The 24,956-nt window shown below is 39.4% G+C and overlaps 2 protein-coding genes and 1 long non-coding RNA gene across 5 annotated transcripts; 2 read left to right on the top strand and 1 right to left on the bottom strand.

Moving 5' to 3' along the window:
• The first annotated feature begins 968 nt into the window (after window positions 1–968).
• LOC127354174 (uncharacterized) lies at window positions 969–5,156 on the top strand. Its single transcript, XR_007881478.1, has 2 exons — window positions 969–1,168; window positions 2,117–5,156. It is a non-coding gene; the product is annotated as an uncharacterized LOC127354174 (long non-coding RNA).
• utp6 (UTP6 small subunit processome component) lies at window positions 4,011–12,761 on the bottom strand. The gene is made up of 19 exons (XM_051383853.1): window positions 12,506–12,761; window positions 11,169–11,253; window positions 11,031–11,072; window positions 10,725–10,817; window positions 10,558–10,605; window positions 10,395–10,458; window positions 10,106–10,224; window positions 9,831–9,908; window positions 9,628–9,709; window positions 9,103–9,184; window positions 8,841–9,019; window positions 8,223–8,302; window positions 7,961–8,038; window positions 7,275–7,454; window positions 5,866–5,946; window positions 5,429–5,538; window positions 5,229–5,295; window positions 5,003–5,075; window positions 4,011–4,621 (listed from the first exon to the last, which is right to left on the bottom strand). Exons 1-19 carry the CDS (start codon window positions 12,595–12,597, stop codon window positions 4,467–4,469), a joined length of 1,788 nt encoding a protein of 595 aa, XP_051239813.1. The 5' UTR covers window positions 12,598–12,761; the 3' UTR covers window positions 4,011–4,466.
• An 809-nt stretch (window positions 12,762–13,570) lies between these two features.
• suz12b (SUZ12 polycomb repressive complex 2 subunit b) lies at window positions 13,571–24,442 on the top strand. 3 transcript variants are annotated; one of them, XM_051383846.1, is made up of 17 exons: window positions 13,571–13,739; window positions 14,156–14,300; window positions 14,826–14,872; window positions 14,966–15,030; window positions 15,207–15,275; window positions 15,442–15,491; window positions 16,434–16,519; window positions 16,624–16,855; window positions 17,055–17,160; window positions 17,252–17,357; window positions 17,505–17,682; window positions 18,506–18,591; window positions 18,922–19,065; window positions 19,828–19,985; window positions 20,738–20,936; window positions 22,085–22,164; window positions 22,485–24,442. In XM_051383846.1, exons 1-17 carry the CDS (start codon window positions 13,713–13,715, stop codon window positions 22,795–22,797), a joined length of 2,091 nt encoding a protein of 696 aa, XP_051239806.1. In that variant the 5' UTR covers window positions 13,571–13,712; the 3' UTR covers window positions 22,798–24,442. The 3 variants fall into 3 exon arrangements, with proteins under 3 accessions (XP_051239806.1, XP_051239805.1, XP_051239807.1); XM_051383845.1 differs by having other exon boundaries at window positions 13,572–13,739; window positions 18,503–18,591; XM_051383847.1 differs by having other exon boundaries at window positions 13,572–13,887; window positions 18,503–18,591.
• The last annotated feature ends 514 nt before the right edge of the window (window positions 24,443–24,956 follow it).

The following is a 24,956-nucleotide window of genomic DNA, read 5'->3' as shown; positions in this document are numbered from 1 at the left end:
CACACACACCGTGGCCGCACTCAGCTGCGTCTCCGGTGGCTCCGGGGCGGCGAGTGTGCGGCTCTCTCAAGGTGTTCCCCTCTTTTATCGATGCTGTTCAGCAGGCTATATACATCCCAGGTTCATCACACCTCTCATGTTACCTCCCTGACCAGCAACATGTTAGTGTGCTGCGACCCCTGGTGGCAGCGACGTGCGTGTGTGTCAAACACAACCTTTATTGTTTTGTTTGCGCGATCACGTGAAGTTGCACATCGGGGGTTAATTACAGCGAGACAAATGGATTCTGCTCAGCTTATGTTATAAGTGGCTTCATTACATATTTTATATTTAGTTAGAAAGGTTTCTATTTATCTGTTTGTATTTTATTTTTTTAAGTTATGTGCTCCATAACTCCACTTTTTCTGCTCTACATTCTCGTTGTATTCTTTACATGTATTTTATTATTTTCTGTCCATATTTGTAACATGGCAATAGATTCTGTTCTATTTTATTCTATTATTTCTGCTATTTAGCATTTTATTCTACTATATTGTGATTTATTCTGCTATTTTAAACTATTCTATTCTGCTATTTTAATTATTTTAATTCTATTCTATTGTTATATTTTGTATATCTACTGTGATATTTTCCATTATTTAATTTTAGGTTATTTTGCATCCTATTTCTTTTCTTTTTCTTTTAAATTCTCGAGGTCATGCTCTACTTTTACTGCCTGTGCTGACGTTCTCATATGGCATCAGTCAGCTGCTTCATGTGGACAAGAAACCCACAATATAGCCGGAAATTGGGCGGATTTCGTATCAAAATAAAACGAATGAACTGACACTTTGTCCTGAAGGTCTCATTATTTATTTGTTAACCCATTGTAACGATTTAAGTGGTGTCATATTCCTCCTTCAATGCACTCTTTTATTCACTTGGACACTTTCTGCGACTAAAATATGTAGTAGGCGATATTAATAGAGAATAATTTTATATTTTAAGGGGTTTGTCCGGAAGCTGTGTGTCGGATTCAGGCCGACTTGACATCAAGTAGCAATGTCCGACTTTGTACCTGACAGGAACAGCCCGGCTTCTCCTAAACAAGACATCTCATTACTCCAGCAACAGCAGGACGGATGTTCAGCATCATCTGCATCGTCACATTAACGTCTGACACCCGTCGGTGAGTTTTTGAGCCCATTAATAAATGACTCCGCCACACAGCCTGTGCGTTTTTGATCTGTGTACAACACAATTCCCGTGTGGTTCTTCGTTTTGCTCAAACTCAGGTTTTCCTGTTGCGCCGCAGATTTTAGGGTTTTCTCATTTTACGAGACCAAATGCCAGATTATGTGAATCCAGTTCAGTCCTGGACCAAGTTTATTAATACTGTACTGACGTCAGCATGTGTTGAGGGAGGCAGCAGGAGAGAGAGAGGAAGAGGAAGAGGATTGCATTGTTAAAGACCCTGAAGGCATTAAAAACAGGCAAAATCACAAAGGGTGTTTGAAAAGTTATATTGCAGCTGTTGCTGAAGCAGGTAAATAAATGCATCATGCATGATTTAAGTAAAATAAACAATACCATACTGTAAGAATACACCAGTACAAGTAAAAGTCTTTTTTTTACTCAAGGTACTATCAGCAAAATGTACTTAGTTTCAAAAGTAAAGTCAGTGTCATATTATTATTTATATTATATATTATCATATATTTATGTAAAGCTAAATTGGATTACTAGCAGTGCATTAATGTATAAGACAGGCCAGGTGGAGATATTTTATAGTGGAGTAAAAAGTGTATACATATATATTTGTATACAATATTTGTCTCTGAAATGTAGTGGAGTAGTCTAGTAACAAGTTTAAAGTAACATAAAAAAAGAAACACTAAAGTTAAGTCAAAGTACTTCCTTAAAACTGCAATCAATTGAAGTACTTAAGTAACTGAATAAAAAAGAAAAGTATAAAGAGGACTGTTTTGATGTGAAGTTTCACTCTTCCCACAGACACACACTGTTTTCATGGCTGTAGATATGTAACTGTGGTTGCTGTTTTGGAGGCTATGACTATGCCCACACAACAATGCTTCCTCCTCACTGCACCATGTGTCACCCTCTTCTCTCTCTGTAGTGCAGTGGGGCCAATAAGCAGCGGACGCGGCTGGCGCCCGGCTGCAGGCAGCCCTCTCAATGGTCTCTCCCACTATGAAAGCGTTGGTGGATGCTGTATGGGCGGTGTGGAGCATCGGAGCCTCCATTTATGACTACATCCACACCAACGCCATGGAGGAGCGCATCCACGCCCTGGAGAACGTCATCACCATCCACCAGTGTGTGATTGGGCTGCTGTCTGCAGGCGTAGTGGTACTCTTCTCCTACATACTCTTCAAGAAGCTGTAAAGATGTGTGAAGGTGTGGGGAAAGCAAACACTCACCAGACAGACAGGGGTTTTTTTCCCCTACATGTTTGGTACATTAGTCAGCTGGAGGGTATATCCAACACATACCTGGGCACACTGTCTTTATTCAAGGTGGTTGGAAGGTAAACGGCTGGTTGGTGGTCAATAAGACATTTTCCCCTAAATTTGGGGGAAAACACATTGAGGTTCATGTCCTCTATCAGTAAGATAGTTGTTGTGGAGGAGGTGAGCATGTGAAGCAAAAGGGTCCAGCTTTTTGTTAAAGGCGGGTATAGATAATTTATCTATGGCGACAGATTTTATGTGGCAGTATTCAGTATCTTTTAGATTAAATTTTCATGCAATGCTTAATTTTAATGGCTTAACTGCCAAATGATTCTTCCCCAACACATGAAATTTAGCACAGGCACTCCAACAATTAGCCAGTTTGCAAATTTTTCAACAGCCCTAGTAGCTCAGTTTATCATCCAACACTACCAGAATCCTCTACACACACTGTAGCCGCAGTGCGTGTCAGTACTACTTCAAACTCCATTCACATAGAGAAGTCTTCAGCTGACATTATGTGTCTGGAATTGCCTCTTAAAACACAATTCACTAATTTTCTAAAGGGATTATTATTGAAAATAATCATTCGCCAAAACAACTTCTGCCTTATAACACATTGTTTTCACTCTCTTCATCTTTTCTTGTTTGCACTAATTTCCTCAAAGCCCGACTGAGATACCAGGAGAAAGCGAATTGCCCTGAAACTAGTGTCTGTGAAAAACAATAATTGGAGAGTGCCAAGGTACTTAATCTCTCTCAGAGTGTAATTACTGTAAATGCAGTTAACTCATATCATCTCCCCAAATCTGGCCCCATGGTTCTGAACATGGCTTTCAATGAATAGAGACCATGAAGTAAGCTGGCAACGCTTTTAAACTTTCCATGAAGCATTGTTCATATTGTCTTTGAGTATCAGATGAGTGAAAAGACATTGTAAAATCCCTTGTGATACAATTTTATAGGTCTACATGTGTATCATCTATATTAGATCTTACAGTGCAACATCATGATCCATTTATATAATGCTTTTTTCTATGTTATACCTCATAGCTGTCATAACACTGTAGGTGCCACCGCTGTATTAAACTATTTGAAGTGTCCTTAAAAAACTGTAAATATATTTAGATGTTTATGAACAGTTTTTCAGCTGGTCATTGAAACATTTCATAGATGTGCAACTATCCCATAGTATAACTGCTGCTTAATATTTATTGTTTTGTTATTTAAAGGCAACATTTTGTACTATGAATGGTGGGAACTGAAATGAGATGCTACTTGATACCGACTGCAAACATTGGATCAATGTTTGAAATGAGAATTTTAGAGTGTGTTTTTGTCATAGTAATGTAAATTAACTTCACTAACCTGCCTTTAGCTGTAGGTAGTCCTGAGTTTAGAAAAGAGTGTGTGTGTGTGTGTGTGTGTGTGTGTGTGTGTGTGTGTGTGTGTGTGTGTGTGTGTGTGTGTGTGTGTGTGTGTGTGTGTGTGTGTGTGTGTGTGTGTGTGTCTGTGTACATTTTGTTATGTCTCAGAGGGACCACAGCAGAGAAACAGAACCCCAGAATGAATAACTGTTTTAATATAACAGCATCAAAGTTTGTATCAAATAAACGTGGAATTCAATTCAACTGGACATCCTTACAGTACTACATATTTCCAACTTCAGTCTGGTATCAAATGCAGCACAAACTGTTGTAAATGAAAATGGAAAGTTGTTGTATTACTGCCTAAAGCTGCAAATCATCAAATCTAAAAAGATTTCCCGTCAACACTGCTGGAACCTTTTTGAAGAAGAATCAACAGGCCTTTTCCTGATGGACAGAAAAACTGGCTTTCCAGTTGCAGGCAATGAAACAAGTCATGGATGGACATAGCACCAGTTTTCAACCGGACCGAGAGGAACGCCTGCTCTGAAACATACTGCCTCTTAGTTGATGAAATGTCTACAGTTGTTGAACATTGGCTGAACTTACAGGCCTTGAGCTATGCTACTTTGGACCTCTTCGGAGCTACTCATAAGTGCCCGGTCTGAAGTAGAGTATATCTGGAGGTGAATCTCTCCACACTCTCCCCTTCCAGAAACTTCATGGCTCTCCAGTGGATCTTGCCACAGTTCTCTGGCTGTCCGAGGGGTCCCAGCTCCTCCTGGATGTACTGCAGCCACAGATCTGCAGGGAAATAAAAACAGAAAACACTTTTACACTGAAATTAAAGAAAATATCCTAATTGACAGCTCTGTTTTTGGCCTAGAAACCAGACTAGTAGTTTGTGTGGGATCCAGCCTCTGCTTAATTTTTGAGTCTCTGTCCAAGAATGTATTTTCACACTCACCTCCAAAATAGGTCTGAGCTATATCTGGTCAAATAACTATTGAAGTATTTGGCATCTTGGTAATATAGGTACCACAGCATGCCATTTTTTGTGCAGTTGTTTTGTTAGATGGAAACCTGGAATTTAGTCCTTGATACTTGAATAGCAGGAATAAATATTTTGAACACTACTTTCCCTTCCTACTCTTGTTCCTTTAAAGGCATATAAAGTCTGCTCACCATCATCTGAGGTGCCAAACTCCTGCAGGGCCCGCTCGTAGTACTCTCTCAGACTGTTCATCTTTGGCGTCTCCTGGAAGAACAAACACTGTTATCACAGCTCAGAATTGTCTTGCCTTATCACTAATACAAATAATAAAGTCTGCCGTCTGTCCCTGCTATTTCTTTTTTGGAAGAGTTAAGAGTCCAAGCTATTGTCACTAATCTATTTTCTATCTATACGTACTTGTTCCTTCTCGATCTGAATCATTCTGGTGAAAAAGGCCTTGGACAAGGGACGGTTTTCCTGTAAGCTATAGAAGAAAATGTTAATTATTTTGCAGTTGCACCACAGTGATTTGCGACCAATTCAATCTTTTATTCCTTTTGTGTTATTTATCATTTATATTAACAACAACGTGAGCAGACAGAGTCATTTTCTTTTACCTTGTAAAGGTCTTCCTAGCTTTCTTGTAGCCTCCAGTGGAGTACGACCAATCAAGGTAGCTCTCTTTTATCTCCATGGCAATAACCGTTACTGCAGACAGCAGACCTCTCTGGGAACAAACGAGAAAACAAAACTGTCTGCGAGGCATTCTCATTTCAGAGGCCAAAACACTGTGCAGACATCAGGGGCTATTAATCTTCTATCAACATTTTTTATCAGTCTACAGTTCTTTACAAAACTGACCAGAAAGATAACTTCACTTCACATTGTATGGTGCCATGCATTTTTATGTGGCACTTTTCTAAGATCATTATCATGGGTAGAAAATAATTAATAATAATAAAAATAACTGCTTTCCCAGCGGAGCCAAACAATATGTTCCAGTAGCTAGTAGTGACAGTGCACTGTGATTTAAAACTGGATACAGATGGACTACCTTGAAGACTGCTTCTGTCTCTTCAGGAGTCTGGTTGGCCACGCTCCACTGGACCTGCAGCTGCCAAAGTGGTAGACTCTCCTGTCAAGACAGGACAGAAAAGATTACGCTATTGGTTTCTAATCAGTATCTTGCCCAGCGGGGGTCCATTTGCATCCTTTAGTGGAGGTATGTGTTGTCAATGTACCATATCTTCATTCCCTTTTATTCTTAAGAGCAAACATACTGAGCACTGGTGTGCTTAAATCAGACCGATGTTTGCAGATTTAGCTGTCGTGTTTTCCCATTATATGCAGAGATTTTAAAAATGAGTAATGAGTCAGTATCCCTGTGGAGCATCTGGGTGACAAATCACCTTGCTCCACTCTCCCCAGGTCAATGTGCCTTTAGAAAGTGCATGAGTATACAACATCAAGCTGGATTAAGAGAGGACGTCCACATTTTCCTCATTAATTAATCTATATTTCTGAGCCGTGCAATATCGTTCGAAACACCAGACGAACCCCGCTGTGGGTTAATGCCATTTCTCAACTTAAAGAGAGAAAAACCACTTGCCTAATAATCAGCAGCAGTGTGGTAATCCTCCTCACACAGCTACTTCTCAGGGCTACAGTCTTGTGAAACCCCCGACACAACAATAACCAGCTATTCAGCCCTCTACTATAAAGGCCTGTGGCTGAGTCAAAGCCTATGTATTCATAGCCAGACAGTATTATACTGCGATGCGCTATGCAACAATGTGAAGGACACTGTCAGGGCAACACAAAATTAAGGGAAAAAATATGTAAATGTACATTTTTAAGAGGCTTTGTGTTCAATAAGGTATTGCAGCATGAGAAAAACATCAATGCCAGTTTAATGTTTTAAAAAAAAAAACATTATGACTGACCCCAGAATATCTGAGGTGTTGCTGGGGATTTAAGGATTAGTTCATTTGCCACCCAAAACATATCAATCTGTCAAAAGTATAGGATTAAACAATAATCCAACTCATTTACTGACTCAAATAAATAATAGTTACCCAAATTATCTATACTGATAATAGTCTCTGGCTTTTCATGTTGTGTTTATAACTTAATGTTTCAATTTTTTTTTTTTACATCTTAATTTTTCCTCACATATAGAAGGGGGTGGAGGAAGCCATTTGAGGAACTTAATATAATGCAATAGACTAACTGGGCCAAGGAGATGGCCCATTTATACAGGAGTGCTGGTGGCTGTGTGTGTGTGTGTGTGTGTGAGTGTGAGTGTGAGTGTGTGTGTGTCCGTGTCTCCAAGGAGAACAATTATACCTGTGCAGTAGTAGCACAACTGATGTGGTGCTCATTGTAAGCAAAGAAAAATGACCAAACTCAATGTGATTGAGAACAATTTACGCACAGTCAAATGTGTGTGTGAGCTCTGTGTACCTTGGGATTAACGCGTGTGAGAGCGTCCTGGAATAGCTTGCCCACGTCTCCGCTCCCCAGCTGCATCATTGTCTGCAGACTCAGGCTCCATACTGACACCGATTGGCTGTAGAGCTGCGTGGCTGCCATGGCAACACTGGCCGCTCCCTCAGCATCTCCGGATGAGAGCAGGATCTGCAACTTTATTTGAAAATCAAAGACAATCAAACAATACATAATGTGGGAATTCATAAATGACTAATCTCAAAGTGGGGCTAGAGCAGATCTAAGATCTACTGGTATTCTATCTTAAGGTGCAATCCCACTCTGTTGTAGTTCTAATCATAGCTGAAAAAAGGTGTCAAGCTACCAAGTAAAAAGTTAAATAGAACATTGACTCACAAATAACAACAGCGTTGTGGTCATGTGATTTCAGTGAGAGGGTGTTCTGTGTTATTTTATGTACTTCTTTTCTCCTAATTAGACTGTCACTCCTTATGAAGAAGACTGAAACTGACAAGCATTCAAAGACGTTTGTTGGTATCACTCTGACTGGCGCTGTTCTCACGCAGTCCAAACAAACTAAACTAATCCAATAAACGTGCTTTGTGTGAACAGACGTTTGACAAGTCATTATTCAAATGAAAGGAGACTGAACCATAAAGGCCTCTATGATTTCAGCTACACGTTTAAAAGCATTATCTTACCCAGTTCTTGTAATAATCCTCCTTCAGCAGCGAGGAGTCGTGGGCGCGCTGCAGCACTCCCAGCAGCCTCTCCTGTCTCTGTCATACACAAACACATAAAGGATTTAAAGGAAGTGTCAGGATTTAGCCATTCAAACATCCACCTCCAAACACACTGTAGCTGCTGACAATTTTTTGGTGTTTCATTTTTTATCCTCAGGTGTGAACACGCGGTCATAGTGACATAATGAGAATTAGATTAATTTACAAGTTATTCACATACCTTTTCCTTCAGCTCTTGGACGTTGGTCTTTCTCTTCAGCCTTTCCCAGCAGAACGCCACATAGCAAGTCCACATGGGCTCTAGAGCGCAGAGCACACAAGCACAGCGATGGTTTCTTATCCTGTCACATGAAGTTGGCGGGCAGTTTGCAAACTGTGTATTTATGTTTTGGAACTCATTAGCCTGCCTAGATCGAGATTTTATTATATATATTGTTTTTTTACAAAAAAGGACAAATCCAACATTGGAAATGACACTGCCGATATGTGCAAAATAAAGAAAGAGAAGGGAATTAATAAGTAAAATAAAGTAAATCTTGTTTGGTAATATAGGCACCACCACTTTTAAAGAAATATTGTAATATTTTTAATATTGTGAAACTAGTCCTCTTCTTCTTTTTCTAAACCACATATAGTGCAAAGAAATTGATGGTTTTAATACTTTAGATCATTTTCATACTTAATAAAATCCACAAGTGGCTGTAATAAAATGTTAATTATAACAATTCATCACAATTCAAACATCAAAGTTCTGAGTCTCAACAAGTGATTTTGCCTTTTTGAAAAATAGCCCAAATTACCACATCAGTTCGTTCTCTGTGTATGTGTGAGCTCATACCAGTGTTAAGGCTCTTGACCCCCTCCTCATAGACCTGGCAGCAGCCCTCCTCTCTGCGGCTGATATCCGACGCCCGGCCTTTGGCTGTCTGCAGCTCCTCCCCTGCCCCCGGAGCCTCCAGCTCCCTCTTAGCCATGAAATCCCACGTCAAGCTGTCTTCTGTGTAGTTTGCCTGTAAACTGCAAACGAGGAGAGGGACGTAAGTATGTTCGTGCTCAGTGATGAATTTCTGTTTGAGTTCAAGACAGATTCTGTGTCTTACTCTTGCAAGATGAAGTCCTGGAGTTCTTTGGTGAAGTCAAAGATAGCTGCTATGTTCAGAAGTGAGATGACGAACTCTGCTTCTGTTGGACAAAAAGAGCAGCAACACAAAGGTAAAGAGACCTGATCTTGGAATTCCTATTGTTGAAGGAATGCTTGATATCGCTTTGCTAAGTGTTAAATGAAAAGATTGACACCACTCATATATATATAATATATAAGCTATAGCCAGGAGCCAGTTAGCTTAGCTTAGCACAAAGACTGGAAACGGGGGAAACAGCCAGGCTCTCGCTCTTGATCCAAACAAGAAACTATAGTTTGTGGTTTTACTGGGGTTATGTGTGACATCTTACATTGACAGGTGCAAAAACAGACTTTTCTTACTCAAAATTAAGAAATATCAGACATACTTATGTTGGTAGCATGGGTGATACCCAACCCAAGTTGTTAAAAGTATTTTAGATTTGAAAAGTCCTTTTTTATTTTGGTGTTTTTTTAAATTGGAAATCAAATTTAAAAATTCTACCTTTGATTTTCCCTGTAGCATCTCTGTACACAACCTCAGCCAGTTTAGCACTCAGGATTTCTGGAGAAAACTCATATTCACCCTGGAGGGAGTGAAGAACAGGTATTCAGGCACTGAATAGAAAGTGAGAGTCTGTGTGTGTGTGTGTTTGTATTGACTTCTTGCATTTCCCACTGTTTGTGTTCGATTTGCAACACACTCACCAGGTCCATCTCAGCTTTCTCCAGCTCTTTCTTCTGCTTTCTCAGTTTCTCACAGTGCAGCAGCTCCATACGGAAGTACTAACACAGAGTTGTTGGAGAAATTTAGAAAAGAATATTTGACAAATACACAGTCAATTTCACCAATCTGTCAACAGCAGCCGTTTTCACCCAACTTCACTCAAACAAACAAAGTTTCTCAGTAAAGGTTTCATGATTAAAAATCAAAGACACTGACCAACAGTGGGTTAAAAACAGACATATTTTGCTTCTTTTACCTCCTGGTAGACTTTCTTGTTGTTTGGATGGAAGCGCAGCGCCCTCAGAAATAAGTGTCTGGCACTTTCAGAGGAACTTCTATCCTCCAGCTCACTTTTGGCTGCCATGATCCACAGGGCTAAAGACAGAGAAGTACAAAGTCTTTACTCATTGTTATTATTAGGTGACATCATCGTCCTATTTTGCCTGTGCGTGTACTTGTTTTTCCAATCCTTAAGACTGAGATTACTGCACAGCAGAAGGTAAAAATGGGAGTTACAACAGACTGGAAAGCAGAATCTTCTGTACCTGGCTTGTCGGGGTGTATAGCAAGCATGGCTGAGAACACCTTGCTGATCTGGCCTTTGGTAGCCTGATGAACCCAGAAAATATCATTATTATTATTATTAGCACAAGAAGACAGTGTTTGGCCTGAGTTGTACTTAAAGCAAATGATGAGATCGTTACATACCCATTTCTTACAAAAAGCCACATGTGAGAGCCACAGCTGCACATCATCCTGTGGGAAAAGAAGACATGTGATCATTCCGAGCAGCTCAGATGGCCTGATAAGTAATCAATACAATGATTTGATTGATACACTCCAATACTACAGTATAAATGCTTTTTATACAGTACCTTCCACTTGTTTGTTGCTCTTCTGAAGACACTGTTTATTCTATGGATGATGGGGTACTCAATCTCCTCTCTTTTGAACTGGTAATGTATGTGCTGCGAGAGTAAAGTTTCGTACAGTCAAATGATGTGACATTATCTGAACATGACCATTAAAAGGCTGCCAGTGTCTCACTCAAGCTGCCTTATGCAGTTAGCCACTCACTCTACCTGTTTTACACGTATGTTAAGAAGTATAGTTTACCACAAGAATTTTAAAAAAATATGTCTACCATCAAACCAATCCAAGCAATACGATGTTTCACTTACCGCTCTTCTCTTCTTGATCAGCTCTAAAATGTTGATTTCATACTACAATTAAACAACAATATAAAGTTAGTGTTTTAAACGTATAATTCACATAATGTAAAACAAAAGTGGAGTGAACTGTTAACATGATTATTCTACCTGAACGTATGCGATGAAGTCCTCTTTGTTCACAATCAACCTGTGGAGCTTGTATTCCAGAGCCGTCGCTCTCTTGATTATGGATCTGAAATATTAAAAGAAAATATTAAAAAACAGTATTCCTAAGATGGAAATCTGAAAATCAAAACATGTGTCTGAATTATTGACCTTATTGGTTTATAATAATTATTTTATAAGAGGATTCTGGATTCAGAAAATCTGCCATAGGTGTCCTATAGAGGTTGTTCCACTATTCAGCAGTGGTGGAAGAAGTATTCCTTTACTTTAGTAAATGTACAAACACCACACTGAAAAACGACTCTGCTACAAATAAAAGTCAGGCATTAAAAATGTTATTGAAGTAAAAGTATGTAGGTGTAATCAGGAAATGGAAAATATTATAACTGATGCATTAATATAAAATGTGCAGCTGATTCTGAACTATTTTATATTGGACTGCAAATATGATTATTTTCGTCTTTTATTAATCTGCTTATTATTTTCACCATTAATCGATTGATTGTTTGGTTTTTGTAAAAATTCAGAAGTAGTAAGAACTCCCGTCACAATTTACCGAGAACTCAAAGTGACATCTTCACAATGCTCGTTTTGTCCAACCAATAGTACAAACCTCGAAATTATTAAAAAATAAATTTAAACTCTTAAAATCATTGAATGAAACAAATCGTCACATTTGTGAAGCTGGAACTATGAAATGTTTTTAAGTCAATTAAATGATTAATTGAGTAATTGTTTCAGCTCAACTCGTATATGCTGTTGGGTAGTTTAATTAATTTTATAAGCTCTTCATATGTTTTGTGTAAAAATCTTGATTTGTAAAATCACTAAAGCTGTCAAATACTTGTAATAAAGTAAAAACTACAATATTTTCTTCTGAAATAAAAAGGAAATACTCAAGTAAAGTACAAGTTGTACTGGTTCCGTCATGTCCCTCTATGTCCCAGCTTAAAGACATTTTAAGAAATAAAAAAATCTTTAAAAAACACCTTTGATGTACAGTTTTAGGAGCACACACTATTTTACTTTGACTTTAGGGTTTATTTTTCTTTATATTCACCAATAAATTAATCTGTAGTAGTGAGGCAAAAGACAGGATAATAAAGAAGTTTTTTTTTTTAAATCAGGTTTCTCTCTATCATCTCTCCATATTACAGCCCACAGCTGCTCACTTCTTGGCCAGATAATGCCAACAACAACACAATATTCTCAGCTGGGTGGCGACAAGATGTTAATACACAGGGTGTCACTTCATAAAGTGCTGTGTACTACTGAATGAAACCATCTGGAAACCCTGGGTTTGTTGGATGTTGTCTTACTTGACTTCTTTCTTGGTGAACAGTCCCACTCTCTCCAGCTGCTCAAGCTCGGGGATCCTGTCCTCAATCCGCTGCTGAACGATCTCCGCCATCTGGTCGACGCAGCCGTTCCGGGTTCAGGTAACTATAACTATTAAAGTTATCAATGTCAACTTTAAACTGATATACCACCCAGACTGTAGGCAATGGGGCTGATTTTCTCCTCCACACATGTGTGGAAGTTGTGATTCGATCGCGTTTCCGGTTCCGTCTGCTATTAGCTCCGACAGGAAACACTACAGAGACTCCGACAGTCTGCGCTCATGTTGTAGCTGAATATTACTTTACACGAATACCTTTAAATAAATACAAAAGTGCTGCCCTAGTTGTGTTTATATGCTTAATATGAATCTTGTGTTTATTTCTTCAGTGTTAAGTAACTTTGTTTCGATATAAACTATGAACTTCAGTGACTCTTCAGCCTGAAAAAAAACACCTCCAATAACAATGTGTTTGTATAAAATACGATATGATGAAGCCTAGAAAATACCATGCAGTATGACAATATAATTTAAAATGTTATTAATACTACAAAGTGATCTTTTGGGGTTTGTTTTGATATTAACTTATATACACTCACATACCATAAAATAAGGTCACATTCATTCATTATTCGTTACATGAAGTACTTGCACTTGAAGCATATAAAGTCTCAGCTGTAATAGGAGATAATATTCCCTCCCGACCCTCTAATAATAAGTTTTTATTAACTTTCTGCTCTCGAGTGTGTATAATAGATTGATTTATTGCAGCTTGTAGTTCATTTTGTCGCTGTTTTCCCCATGAAATGAATTCATTTAAACAGCGTACAGTCAAATAAATGATATATATGGCATGCACGATCAGTTGCACTTCAAACAGTCATGTTTCATGTGAATAAGAGCTTTTTAGCTGCAGGATCGTCTTGATGTTTATGCTGATAACCTCGATTTCCCGCAAAATCGTAGAAAGCCAGAGCGGGTTGTACGTCCTCTCCGGAGCTCGGCAGCCAATCACAGCCCTGGATTCTCCGAGCGCGCCTCCCATTGGCTGAGAACTGACTTATACTCTGTTGTTCAGTACAAATTGAAGGAAACCACACCGACAATAAATTACACACAAATAATCAACTATTTGATCCAAAATACTCCAACTTCCTCCGATATCAAGCGACATTTGTGACAACTGAATGCGGTGGAAGCTCAGGCGTACGGAGGTTTGTTTTCTAGTAAACCATGCTAGCACTGCTAGCTAACTAGCCAGCGTCTCGTCGCCTCCTCTTCATCTTCATGGGTTTCTGCTGTTGAGTCTGCCAGGCTTGTGCTGGAGGCAGCGAGGCTAACAAATTAATGCCATCGGCCAGGGTGGGTAGCTCTTATTTATGCCCTACGTCTACCGTATGCCAATTTTAAGGTTCTTTGGTTAATCGTAATCTGAACAGACGGCTGAACACTACGCTCAAATACCAAGCTAGCTAACGTGTTAGCATTGTGCTTTTAGCTGAGCGAGCTAGGTAGCTCGATTGCTAACGCGAGTATTTGCCTAACTGCTGGCTAAGCTCACATGTCGTACTGCCACTGTTTTCTTCTGTAATAATTCATGTATTCACGGGTGCTGTTGTTTCACTCGCAGAACTCAGGTCATATTATGAGTGGGGCGAGTTGCAAAGCTAACGGCGCTGTGTACCCCGCCTCATCAGCAATGATGAACTCTGTGAAGAAGCCGAAGATGGAGCAGATTCAGGCCGACCATGAGCTGTTCCTACAGGCCTTTGAAAGTGAGATTTCACTACCCGTCACTTTGTAATAGGGCTCTTTCTGTTTTGGTAGCATGAGAAGAAGTTTTCCATTGATTCTACTAAGTGGTTAGCTACCAGCTTAACTTTACTGTTACTTATTTTGTTTTTCAATATTTAGTTTTTGGCTGACAGGCCTCCCTAGTCTGGCTGGTGTTTTATAGGGAGCCCCACATTTAGTTTGTTGAAACTTAATCTATTTGATAACTCCTTTTTAGGAAGCAATTTTCAGACTGTAATAATAAAAATTAAAAAAAACTGTTGTTTATTATCTGCTCAGTTTTTTTCTTTGGTTGTTGGATATTTTGTCTAATCAACCACCACCTGTTAACAGCCCATGTGTTGGCAGTAAAGTGGATTCATTTCTCAGATGCAGAGTGAAATTGACACCAGACGGATGGAGGGTCCTGTCTCATACCTGTGCTGAACTTTGAACTGTTATCAAGTAAACATAGTGAAAGGGATGTCCACATTAAACATCACAGTAACACTTGTTTCTATTTCCAGAACCAACTCAGATATACAGATTTCTTCGCACAAGGAACTTGATTGCAGTAAGTGACTGTTGTTTCTTTGAGTCACTTATTTTACTAGCCAACCTACTTAAAATGAGTGATTGATTCATTCTTTTTTTTTATCTTTTTCAGCCCATATTTTTGCACAGGACGCTCACCTTCATGTCTCACAGAAACGGTCGAACAAATGCCAGAAGGTATTGACTCTAATGTGTTCAGCTATGTCATATATCAACAGAGTTCCTTTTTGTACAGAAGCAGATGCACCAACAGAGTTTTCAATGATGATTCACACCTGATATCTTTATGATCTCATTTATATTCTTCAGTATTAATAGATTAATTTTGTACCCTTGTGAACCCTTCATCTCAGGAAAGCATTCAAAGTGGATGATATGTTGCAGACAGTGGAGAAGATGAAGGGAGAGCAGGATTCTCCAAGGTAACACAGCCCTCCAAGAGTAATGTGCCCTTTTATTGCCCCTTGCTATTGATAGTTTTAGACACTAAAATACCAGAGAGATTGCATTGAGACAACTTCTGACCATTGATATTAACAGTCGGAGCATCCAGTTTCACCTGTACTTTTTTCTGTCGGTGTCTTTTAGTTTGTCTTCACATCTACAGTTAACCTTCACTGGGTTCTTCCATAAGGATGGTAAGCAGATCTTAATCTTTAAAAGTGCTTGTGTTGTTGGTTTTGTATGGTTTTGGAGTATCAGGGTTATATGTTGCGTATGTAAACACCATATCCTGGGCCCTGTACTACAATGCAGGACTTCAGGTTAGCGAGGTAAGTTTCTAATCAACCCTGGGTTTGTAGTCCTATGACAGTTAACTCCATACCAGGGTTCATTGCCGTGGTAACTGATGCTGTACAAGTGTGTTTCACTACTTATTTGTCTAATATTATAGTTTGCTCTGAATTTGTAAAATGTGCCGCTCTGCTGTGAGTTGTCCATGTTTGAGATGGGTCATATGCTGAAAATGCTGCCCCTTTTTACTGTGAACACGCTCATGGCTATATTAGAAAAGCCTTGGTTGACTTACCAAGTCAATAACCACCATTGTGTGACATATAACAACAAAAACATATCTTGGGTGCGTTGAACTTGCATTGTAGTACAGTACCTTGGTTTCAGAAACCAGATTCTGTCGCATGTAAGCACCTCATCCAGGTTTCTATTGGTAGAGAACTTAGTGGCTGAGATGATGAGAAATCAAGACACAACTGAACACAGATGTTATGTAAACTTCATATCCTGAAATAAGATCAAAACCAGAATAAGGCTCAAAATCAGGATTACTAGGGCACATGTAAATGCACTCATTGTAAGTGCTGTTGCAATGACGCCACCCAACTACAGTCAACAACTGCTAGCATGTTACAGACTTGTGCGAAAGCAAGACGTTTGCCAAAGAAAATGCAAACACAAACTAAAGCTAGTGACCGAAGGAGTGGATGCAGATGTTTTAGATGACCACACAACTATTACATAGAGATAACGATCAAAATCATGTATGTGTGTTCACTTGAAAGTTTTGTTATGTATAAGAAAATTGACAGAAGAACTGACCAACTCTTTTTGTTGCCATACAGAAAAGCCATCTCAGAATTCAGAAAATGAACAAAATTCGGTGTCCTTAGAGGTGCTACTTGTCAAAGTCTGCCATAAAAAACGCAAGGTAAAGTTGAGCCAGTCTCTCACTTTAGCAAAGAGTAATTTCATGCTGCTGTTATTTAATTTTGTTCGTGTTGTAAAATGTATGTTTGGTTACTTCTCTTTCAGGATGTCAGCTGCCCGATTAAGCAAGTGCCTACAGGTAAAAAGCAGGTGCCTTTGAATCCTGACAGTAACCAAACCAAGCCTGGCTCCTACCCTTCCTTACTGGTCTCCAGCAATGAGTTTGAGCCCAGCAACAGCCACATGGTCAAGTCCTATTCGCTCCTGTTCAGGGTGTCACGCACAGGGAGGAGGGATACTAATGGTCTTGTCAACGGAGAAGCCAATGAGAACATTGGTAGAAAATCTACGTTCAATTTTGTGTTCGTTAATTCATCTCAATTCAAACTGTACTTCAGCAAAAACTATGCATTTTGGTATGCGTTTGCAATGAGTCAGTCTTTCTCTTGCTGCATCTTCTTAAAAAGCAATGTTGGATATAACTCAAATGGTTTCTGGTTGGATATAAAAATTTTCACATTTATTTGTTTGTATAGATGTTATAGACACTCCTAGTAGAAAGAAGAGAAGTTCATCTCACAGAGAGGAGGGCGAGACCACAGAGACCTATGTTGCACAAATGACTGTCTTTGATAAGAACAGGTAAGATTTTGTCATTTCATTTGCGAAATCATATGTTGCTGTTCCTTTTTACTACACCTTAAAAACATTGCTGTTGACTTGTTCTTTGCAGGAGATTGCAGCTGCTGGATGGGGAGTATGAGGTGTCAATGCAAGGGATGGAGGACAGCCCTGTCAGCAAGAAGCGAGCCACGTGGGAAACCATTCTTGATGGAAAGGTTGGGGGTTTTGTAGATGTGTCAGCATGGTGTGTGGGTGTGTGTGTGAGACCTTTTTTGACACAGGAGGAGCTGGGGGAGCCAGGGTTTTCTCCTCTTAAGCTCCCTTTCATATCTTGACCATAACTCTGTATGACTGTCCTGCAGAGACTGCCACCGTTTGAGACATTTTCTCAGGGACCCACATTGCAGTTCATGCTGCGTTGGACAGGTGATGCTAGTGGAAAGTCCACTGCCCCCGTGGCCAAACCCCTTGCCACCCGCAACTCCGACAGCTCCGGCCCCATGGAGACTAGGACCAGCAACCACCGAGCTGCCCTCATGAGTAAGTACAAAACCACCACAGGGCAGAAATGCTCTGTGATGTGGAGGCTCAATATTCTTGTGTGGAACAATCATTTTATTACAGTTTGAATTACATTTAATCCTGTATTACATTTAAGAGCAGGAGGCAGAAATCCTCCATAGATGAAGAACGGTAGGGGACATAAACAAGTTACAATTCTACCTTCTGCTTGAAGTTTAAAAATACTGTAAAGATGTTCACCAAACAAAGAACTGAAGATCATTTATTTCATGGCAGATTCTCTGAGCAAAACTGAATGGGTTTTGGATTTTCAACCACTGTGATATTGGTGTGGGATGGTCTATTTGTAACTGAATCTGGCAAGGCACACTCTGTGAGTCATAACTGTTGAGTCCCTTTCAGACATGCACTTCACTCCATGAATGTACTGGCAACTTCACATTTTGCTCTCTGAATAAGGCCCTGGTCTTGTGTCTGTAGAAGTCATAAAGTGTGAATATCCAGCAAAATGCTTCCATGTAGCTGCTCGATCTGTAATGATCTGGTCCTGTTTTTAACAGAACCATAATGGAACATTTACATAACTGAGACCTATGTTTGATTGGCAAAAAAACCCCATTATTTTAACAGGTAGATGAAGCCAGCAATGTTACATATTCCTTGTCTGAAAGGGGCTTTAGCAACAGTCATATATATATATGTGCTGTCGTTTCAAATCTTGATGTTTTAAGAAAATAATGCAATTTCTACATTTTCTCAAATACATGTTGAAATTATGAAGTCAAATTTTTGATTTGGTGATTCTCCAAGAAATAACCTTTCCATCTGTTCCCGTCAGCAGTGAAAGAGTCAGTCAGCACAGACATTCAGACGAGGAAAGAGCAGGTCCCGTGTGAGCCGCGGCAGAAGCTACGTATATTTTATCAGGTACACCATACAACAGTAAGAAATACAACTGGGCCTGGGACACTGATTTACAAGATTCTTCTGGTGAGGTGGTTGTAAAGCAAAATGTATTTGTGGTCTGTTTTTGTTTTAAAAATGTTTGGAATTACTGTCACATTTTGACACCTTTTTTCTTTATTAAAGATTAAACTATGATAGTTTTGACCCTGTTGAGCACTCAGCTCTTAGGGTTTGTGTACCAAAATGTGACGGTAACTCGGATATTACGCAGTCAGAATCACCCATTTACATCTGCGTTTGGATGACCTTCTATGGTTTACCTTGTAACTAATGCAATCTGTCCTTGTTCAGTTCTTGTACAATAATAACACACGGCAGCAAACCGAGGCAAGAGATGATCTTCACTGTCCCTGGTGTACCCTGAACTGCAGCAAACTTTACAGCCTGCTCAAACACCTCAAGCTCTCCCACTCCCGCTTCATCTTCAACTATGTGGTAAGGAACTGAGTGGGTTTGTTTGTAATTTTGTGTGTGTGTATATGTGATAGACTTAGTCATGTGTTTTTCTTGAGACGCCTACAATTGTAAAATAACAAAAGATACCGTGCTGGAGCTTTGGTGCGCATTGATTGAGTACATTGTGAGCTGAGAGAAATAAAGAACACTGGCTATAGGTAGATGATAGTAATGGAAAATGCAGCTGTGCATGCTCTAAAGACAGTACTTGTGGGCAGGATGAATAAATGTAGTTTTTTGTCTTTATTGGTAATAATAAACGTAAGCCTTCATTTTTTTTAAGTGCACACTGTGCAGCTTTGTTGAGGAAAAATTCATATCTGCTCTGGACCTCAGTTTTGTGATAATTGAGGTTGATTGTTACATTTAAGATGTGTAACAACGAAATTTCCTTGCCTCCGCTCGTTGTACTTATGCACAGTTTGCAGGCCACCTACAGTCTACTGGTGATTGGTGAGTGTGCACCTGCTAACTTTGTAACTTTTTGGTACGTTTGCTAGAAAATTGGGGAGTTCGGAGGAGTTGCAGGCAAATCATCTGTCAAACCACAAATGGAAACCAATTAGTTTCTTGTTCTCCAGGTTTTTCTCTACCCACAGGCACTTTTATCTGAAGCATCATGTTTGAATAAGTGTGAGAAATCACACTTCCAGATTAAGTACCTGGCCTTCTGTGTGTTTGCTGAGACAATTTCCTGTAGAATTTCACAAATTGTCTTTTTTTTTTTTTTTTAATCTGCAGCCTCACCCGAAAGGAGCAAGGATAGACGTATCCATCAATGAGTGCTATGACGGCTCGTACGTTGGCAACCCTCAGGACATCCACAGCCAACCCGGGTTTGCTTTCAGCCGCAATGGCCCAGTCAAAAGGACCGCTGTAACTCACATACTGGTTTGCAGGTAAACTTGTGACAAAAGCGGTGTTCACGTTCAAAGTCAACGCTCGTGATTAACTTGTTTCAGATGACCACTTGATTGGCTTTTCATTCAGTCTGGTTTAGTGCTGAATTGGTAATCAGTTGAATTAACTTTTAATAAGCTGTTCATGAGCAATGAGCTGATTTAGAACGAAGATGTTTCTGGCACTTTGCAAAAAGGTGAACCTAAATAGGTAGTAAATAAAGGCATGGAAATCCAAGATGTAGACCTTCTAATAAAGGTGTGCTAGAATCTTTTTTTTTTTTTTTTTGTGTGGCCATTTTAAGAAGTAAAAGCTATGCTTTGCTCAGGGTAAAATGAGGAGTTTCTTCCGTAGTAGGTTAGTAAATCCGAACAGTTTCCCAACCTCGGTGTCTGCGAGTCACTCACGGTGCCCCCAAATAATGTTTTACCTTTTGCGCACTGTAATTTTCACTCTCATATGCAGCTGAATGCTGCACTGTACAGCCCAGCTGTGGTAAAGGTAAGCCACAGTGCAACACTAGCAGGCTGTGATGGACAAAAAGAGAGGATCTGCTGGGTGTCATTTCATTTTATGGAGTTTACATGTAAGGCACTGAAAATATGTGATGTATAAAAGAATATACACAAAACATAAATAGACCAGTATTGAGGTCACAATCAGTGTTAAGTATCAGTATAATGTAACGTCTAACAAATGAGTACGTACATAGTCTACATGCAGGATTTGTTTTCTCTCCCCCTTCCATTAGGCCCAAGAGGACCAAACCAAGTCTGTCAGAGTTCCTGGAGACTGAGGATGGCGAGTTGGAGCAGCAGAGGACATATGTCAGCGGACACAACCGTCTCTACTTCCACAGTGACAGCTGCATGCCCCTGCGACCCCAGGAAATGGAATTGGACAGTGAGGACGAGAGAGATCCAGAGTGGCTCAGAGAAAAGACTGCCACGGTGAGGAGGCATTACTCATTGTTTGGTGTCTGGTTTCACTGTTCAATTAAGATGTCCCACCACTTATGGAGACACCCATGAAGGTCCAGAGAGATACTAAAGAGGACATTTCTCAAGTTCTTGCCACCAACTGAAGCAAACCTACAATCTCATCTTGGCTGTGATTACTTTTTTTTTTTTTTCCCCAGCAGCTCTTCCTTCACTTAATGCTACATAATGTTCAAGTTTTGTTGAGTGACTGAACCACACACTTGAACCAATGCCTGACTTTGGAATTCATGGTGCTGTACAAAGAGGACAAGACAAACTCTACTTTACATCCTTTCAATATGCAAAAAGCCATGTGGGCAGTTGCATTAGATCAATAATGCAGTGAACCTTGTAACACAATGTACACTTAACTTGCATTATGATGCTTTGCAGAGATACAGACTTGAGATTGGCTTGTAGCACACGAACAGTTGCTTTCTCAGCATCTTGTGTAGTTGGTCATTATCATTGATTCACATGGAGAACGACAAGTTATCTCTTTTTAATACACGTGCAGTCACTTCACTAATGCAGAACCCAGTAATCTGGTCAATCAAAAAAAATTAACTTTGAGGCCAGTACACTAGCACAGTCAGATATTCACTGTCAAATAGTGGTTATGTGCAACTTACTCCGAGGTGTCCAGAGAACATCTAAAGAGGAGGTGGGGAAAAACATAAAAATGAATTTTTTGGAGTGCTGATTTTGGTTTCGGATTACCATGGCAACAAAGAGTCAAAGCATTTGGATCAGGCCCGCTCCCCATAAATAACTTAAAAGGTGCTCAAAGCAAAAACTATTGCCAACATGGAACACTTCTTCAACTTGCTGTTATATTTTTATCACTTCAGTATTGACTTCCTGAACCTGCAAACGTTACTCGCTGTAGTCTCATCACTGTTAATTTCACTATCGGAGCCTACAGGAAATGCCTGAAATGAATTGATCGGTCACCAAATTTCATTACAAAACTAAAATTTTTAAATATGACTGACATATGTTCTACTGTGAGGCTCCATGGTTGTTTTATCTTTTCTCATTAATCAATCTGAGGTAGTGGTTAAAATGACTGTGTGTTTGTATGTATTGTAAGTTTTGTTTCCTTTTTTTGCTTGCAGCAACTGGATGAATTCACAGATGTCAATGAGGGAGAGAAGGAAGTGATGAAGCTATGGAACCTACACGTCATGAAGCATGGGTATGTTCAATAGAACAGCACTACAGGAATTCCTAGTATTCCTGAAGCAGATATTTAAGCAATATAATGGTTGTGCAAAAAATATGGAAAATGTCCTGAATTTTGTTGCAATGGTGAACTATATCGAGTAATAAAGTGTTTAAACAGGACTGCCACTACAGAGTGAAATCAAATCCAGAGAACTTACAAAGTGACTTGCTCATATGTACAGTATATCAATATCAAAAGTATGTAATTCAGAATACACAGTAGTTGTGCTATATTATTATCTTTTGAAACACTACAAACTAAGCTCTTCTGTGGTCTGTTTTTCCCTGCAGTTTCATAGCAGACAACCAGATGAATCAGGCCATCATGCTGTTCGCTGAGAACCGCGGCGCTCACATCATCCGGCGCAACCTCTGCCGCAACTTCCTCCTGCATCTAGTCAGCATGCACGACTTCAACTTGGTGAGCACGGCCACCATTGACCGTGCCATGGCACGTCTGCGACAGATCCAGGAGGAGCTGCCGGACACTGAGGAGGAGCACCAAGACCAGACTCTGGTATCAGCAGGAGCCTGCAACGGCAACGCCATCACCTCCACTGGAGGGAAACAGGGCAAGAGGACAAAAAGCGCACTAACGGACTGATGTAGGATGGATCGAACAATGATTGTCGTGGGGTTTTTTTGTTTTTATTTTTATTTTGTTGGGTTTTTTTTCTTCAATGAACATTACCAACCCTTTGGTGCTTAGATAGGTGGGAGAACTGGTCACCGGAGGATCTGACCTGAAGCAGACCAGTATACAAGGTAAACAAGTTATTGGAACTTGAGAATTGAACCAAATATGAACAATATAAAAGTGAATCACCCACATCTACACAAACCAGGAATTTGAGGACTGGGTGATGCAAGTTGAACCTACTTAATATGCATTTTGTAGGTGCCATTGAAGTTATCTGTCTTTGGGGGGGCTGAGAGTGTGAACAAACAGTCTGACGTGGTCCGACTGTGTTTGGTATGTCCTTGGTCTAGACAACTGTACAGTTAAAACTGTACTGGTAACATTGTCACTCTTGATTATTTGTACACGTACACAATAACCTTGTTGAGAATTTATCCTTTTAGCTGATTATTTTAGCACTTGGTGTTTGTATTTAGAAATCTTACCTTTTTAAAATTGTTTTTTTTTTTTTTTTTTATTCATGCTGCGCCAAATGTTAAATGCAGCTTTTCCACTGTCACCAGTGGAGAAACTTTAGTGGGTTTGATTTCACTGTTGTGAATGATGACCTTTCAATAATTTGAAGGGTCATACAGTTAAGAACATTTACAGTAAAAAAAAAAAAATCTATACTTGACATCAATGTCTAGAGTATATAAAGCCTGTAAAGCTTGTGTTAGGACCCCACAATGGACTGTAGGTTTTGCTGGTAGGTTGCCATGACAATGGGGTACTGTAAAGCCTTGGATCCCAGAGTAGAGAATAAATTCAGAACTCTTACTTCATCACCCCTAAGGCTTTTGGCCTGCATTGATGATAGCTCAAGGAAAGCCAGGGAACTCAACTTTTCTGAATATTTTTCTTTTTTTCCTAAGATTTATTGAAACAACCAGCAGCGCATTACCCCATGTATCATGTAGAGTACATAGTATTCATGATATAAAAGTCAACAGTTTTTTCAGATGATACTTGCACCTGTAGTCTCTTTTCACTTTTGATCATGTTGGAATCACAATGTTAAACATGTTGTTTTTAAACATGGGTTCTGAGTATCAGTAGCTGACTGACAGAAATGTGTATACATGTAATCACATCAAATGTTAAGCTGTGCCCCGTTCTGAATCCAATAATTAACAGATTGCAGTCGTTCTCTCAGAGCAATATGCTGTTTATTGGAGGTTTGGTTTTCAGGTCTGAGTCCGTTGTCTGTCCTGTTAGGTGCAGTTTATGCCAAAGGGGAATATTTTCATCAGTCTTTTAGTTCTGTATATTTTTTCTAGTCTTTTGTTTTAATTCATTCCATGACAAGTTTTTAAAAAGCGGCAGTAGTTGTTTTGTAGTGTGCACACAAATTGGTGGTCACCATTCATTATTTCATCAGACTTCCCTTGTGGACAACCAAATTAACAATATATTTTCCTCCCTCCAATATATGGAGGATTTCTGTATTCATCTGGAAAAAGGGAGACATATTCACTGTTATTTTCAAACACCATGTTAAAAATTGTGAACTATACACTCTGGCTAAGGGGATTTTTATATTTAAAGAAATAAAATACATTTGACCATATTCATGTCTAATGTTGTCGCAGGGTAACAATTGAGGCAACAATTTTTTTTTATCTTCCAGTAACATAGCTGTTTCTTCTTCGAATGGTGAACTGCAGGTTACGTTGTAAGTCTTTTATGGTTGACATTGAAATTTAATTACTCTCTTGTTCTAGAGCTTTTGACCCCCATCATACTGTCCTCATCACCAGGTTGAGTTTGATTTGAATGGTCATACTCGAGAGTAAGCAAGCAAGTAAGTGAACCTTGAGTTGAGACCATTTTGTTGACTGCTGTTTTAAAGATAAAGAATGAACGAGCTGAACTTAGATGTTTAATGTCGGCAGTAAATTAATTTCATATATGTCTACTAAATGCAGTTTTGCTGAGGTTTCTTACAATAAGGCTTATAATGTAAATAAAACTTAAAAGGTGCATGACAGTGGCTGAGGTCCAGGCCTAATGAGCCTTCAGGATCATTAGGATATTACTAAATATTAATTACTAAATGGAGTTTGAGCAGTACTTTTTTTTCT

The sequence above is a fragment of the Dicentrarchus labrax genome, unplaced genomic scaffold (genome assembly GCF_905237075.1).
Source record: "Dicentrarchus labrax unplaced genomic scaffold, dlabrax2021, whole genome shotgun sequence".
NCBI lineage: Eukaryota > Metazoa > Chordata > Actinopteri > Moronidae > Dicentrarchus > Dicentrarchus labrax.
This window is presented reverse-complemented; position numbering and strand designations above follow the sequence as displayed.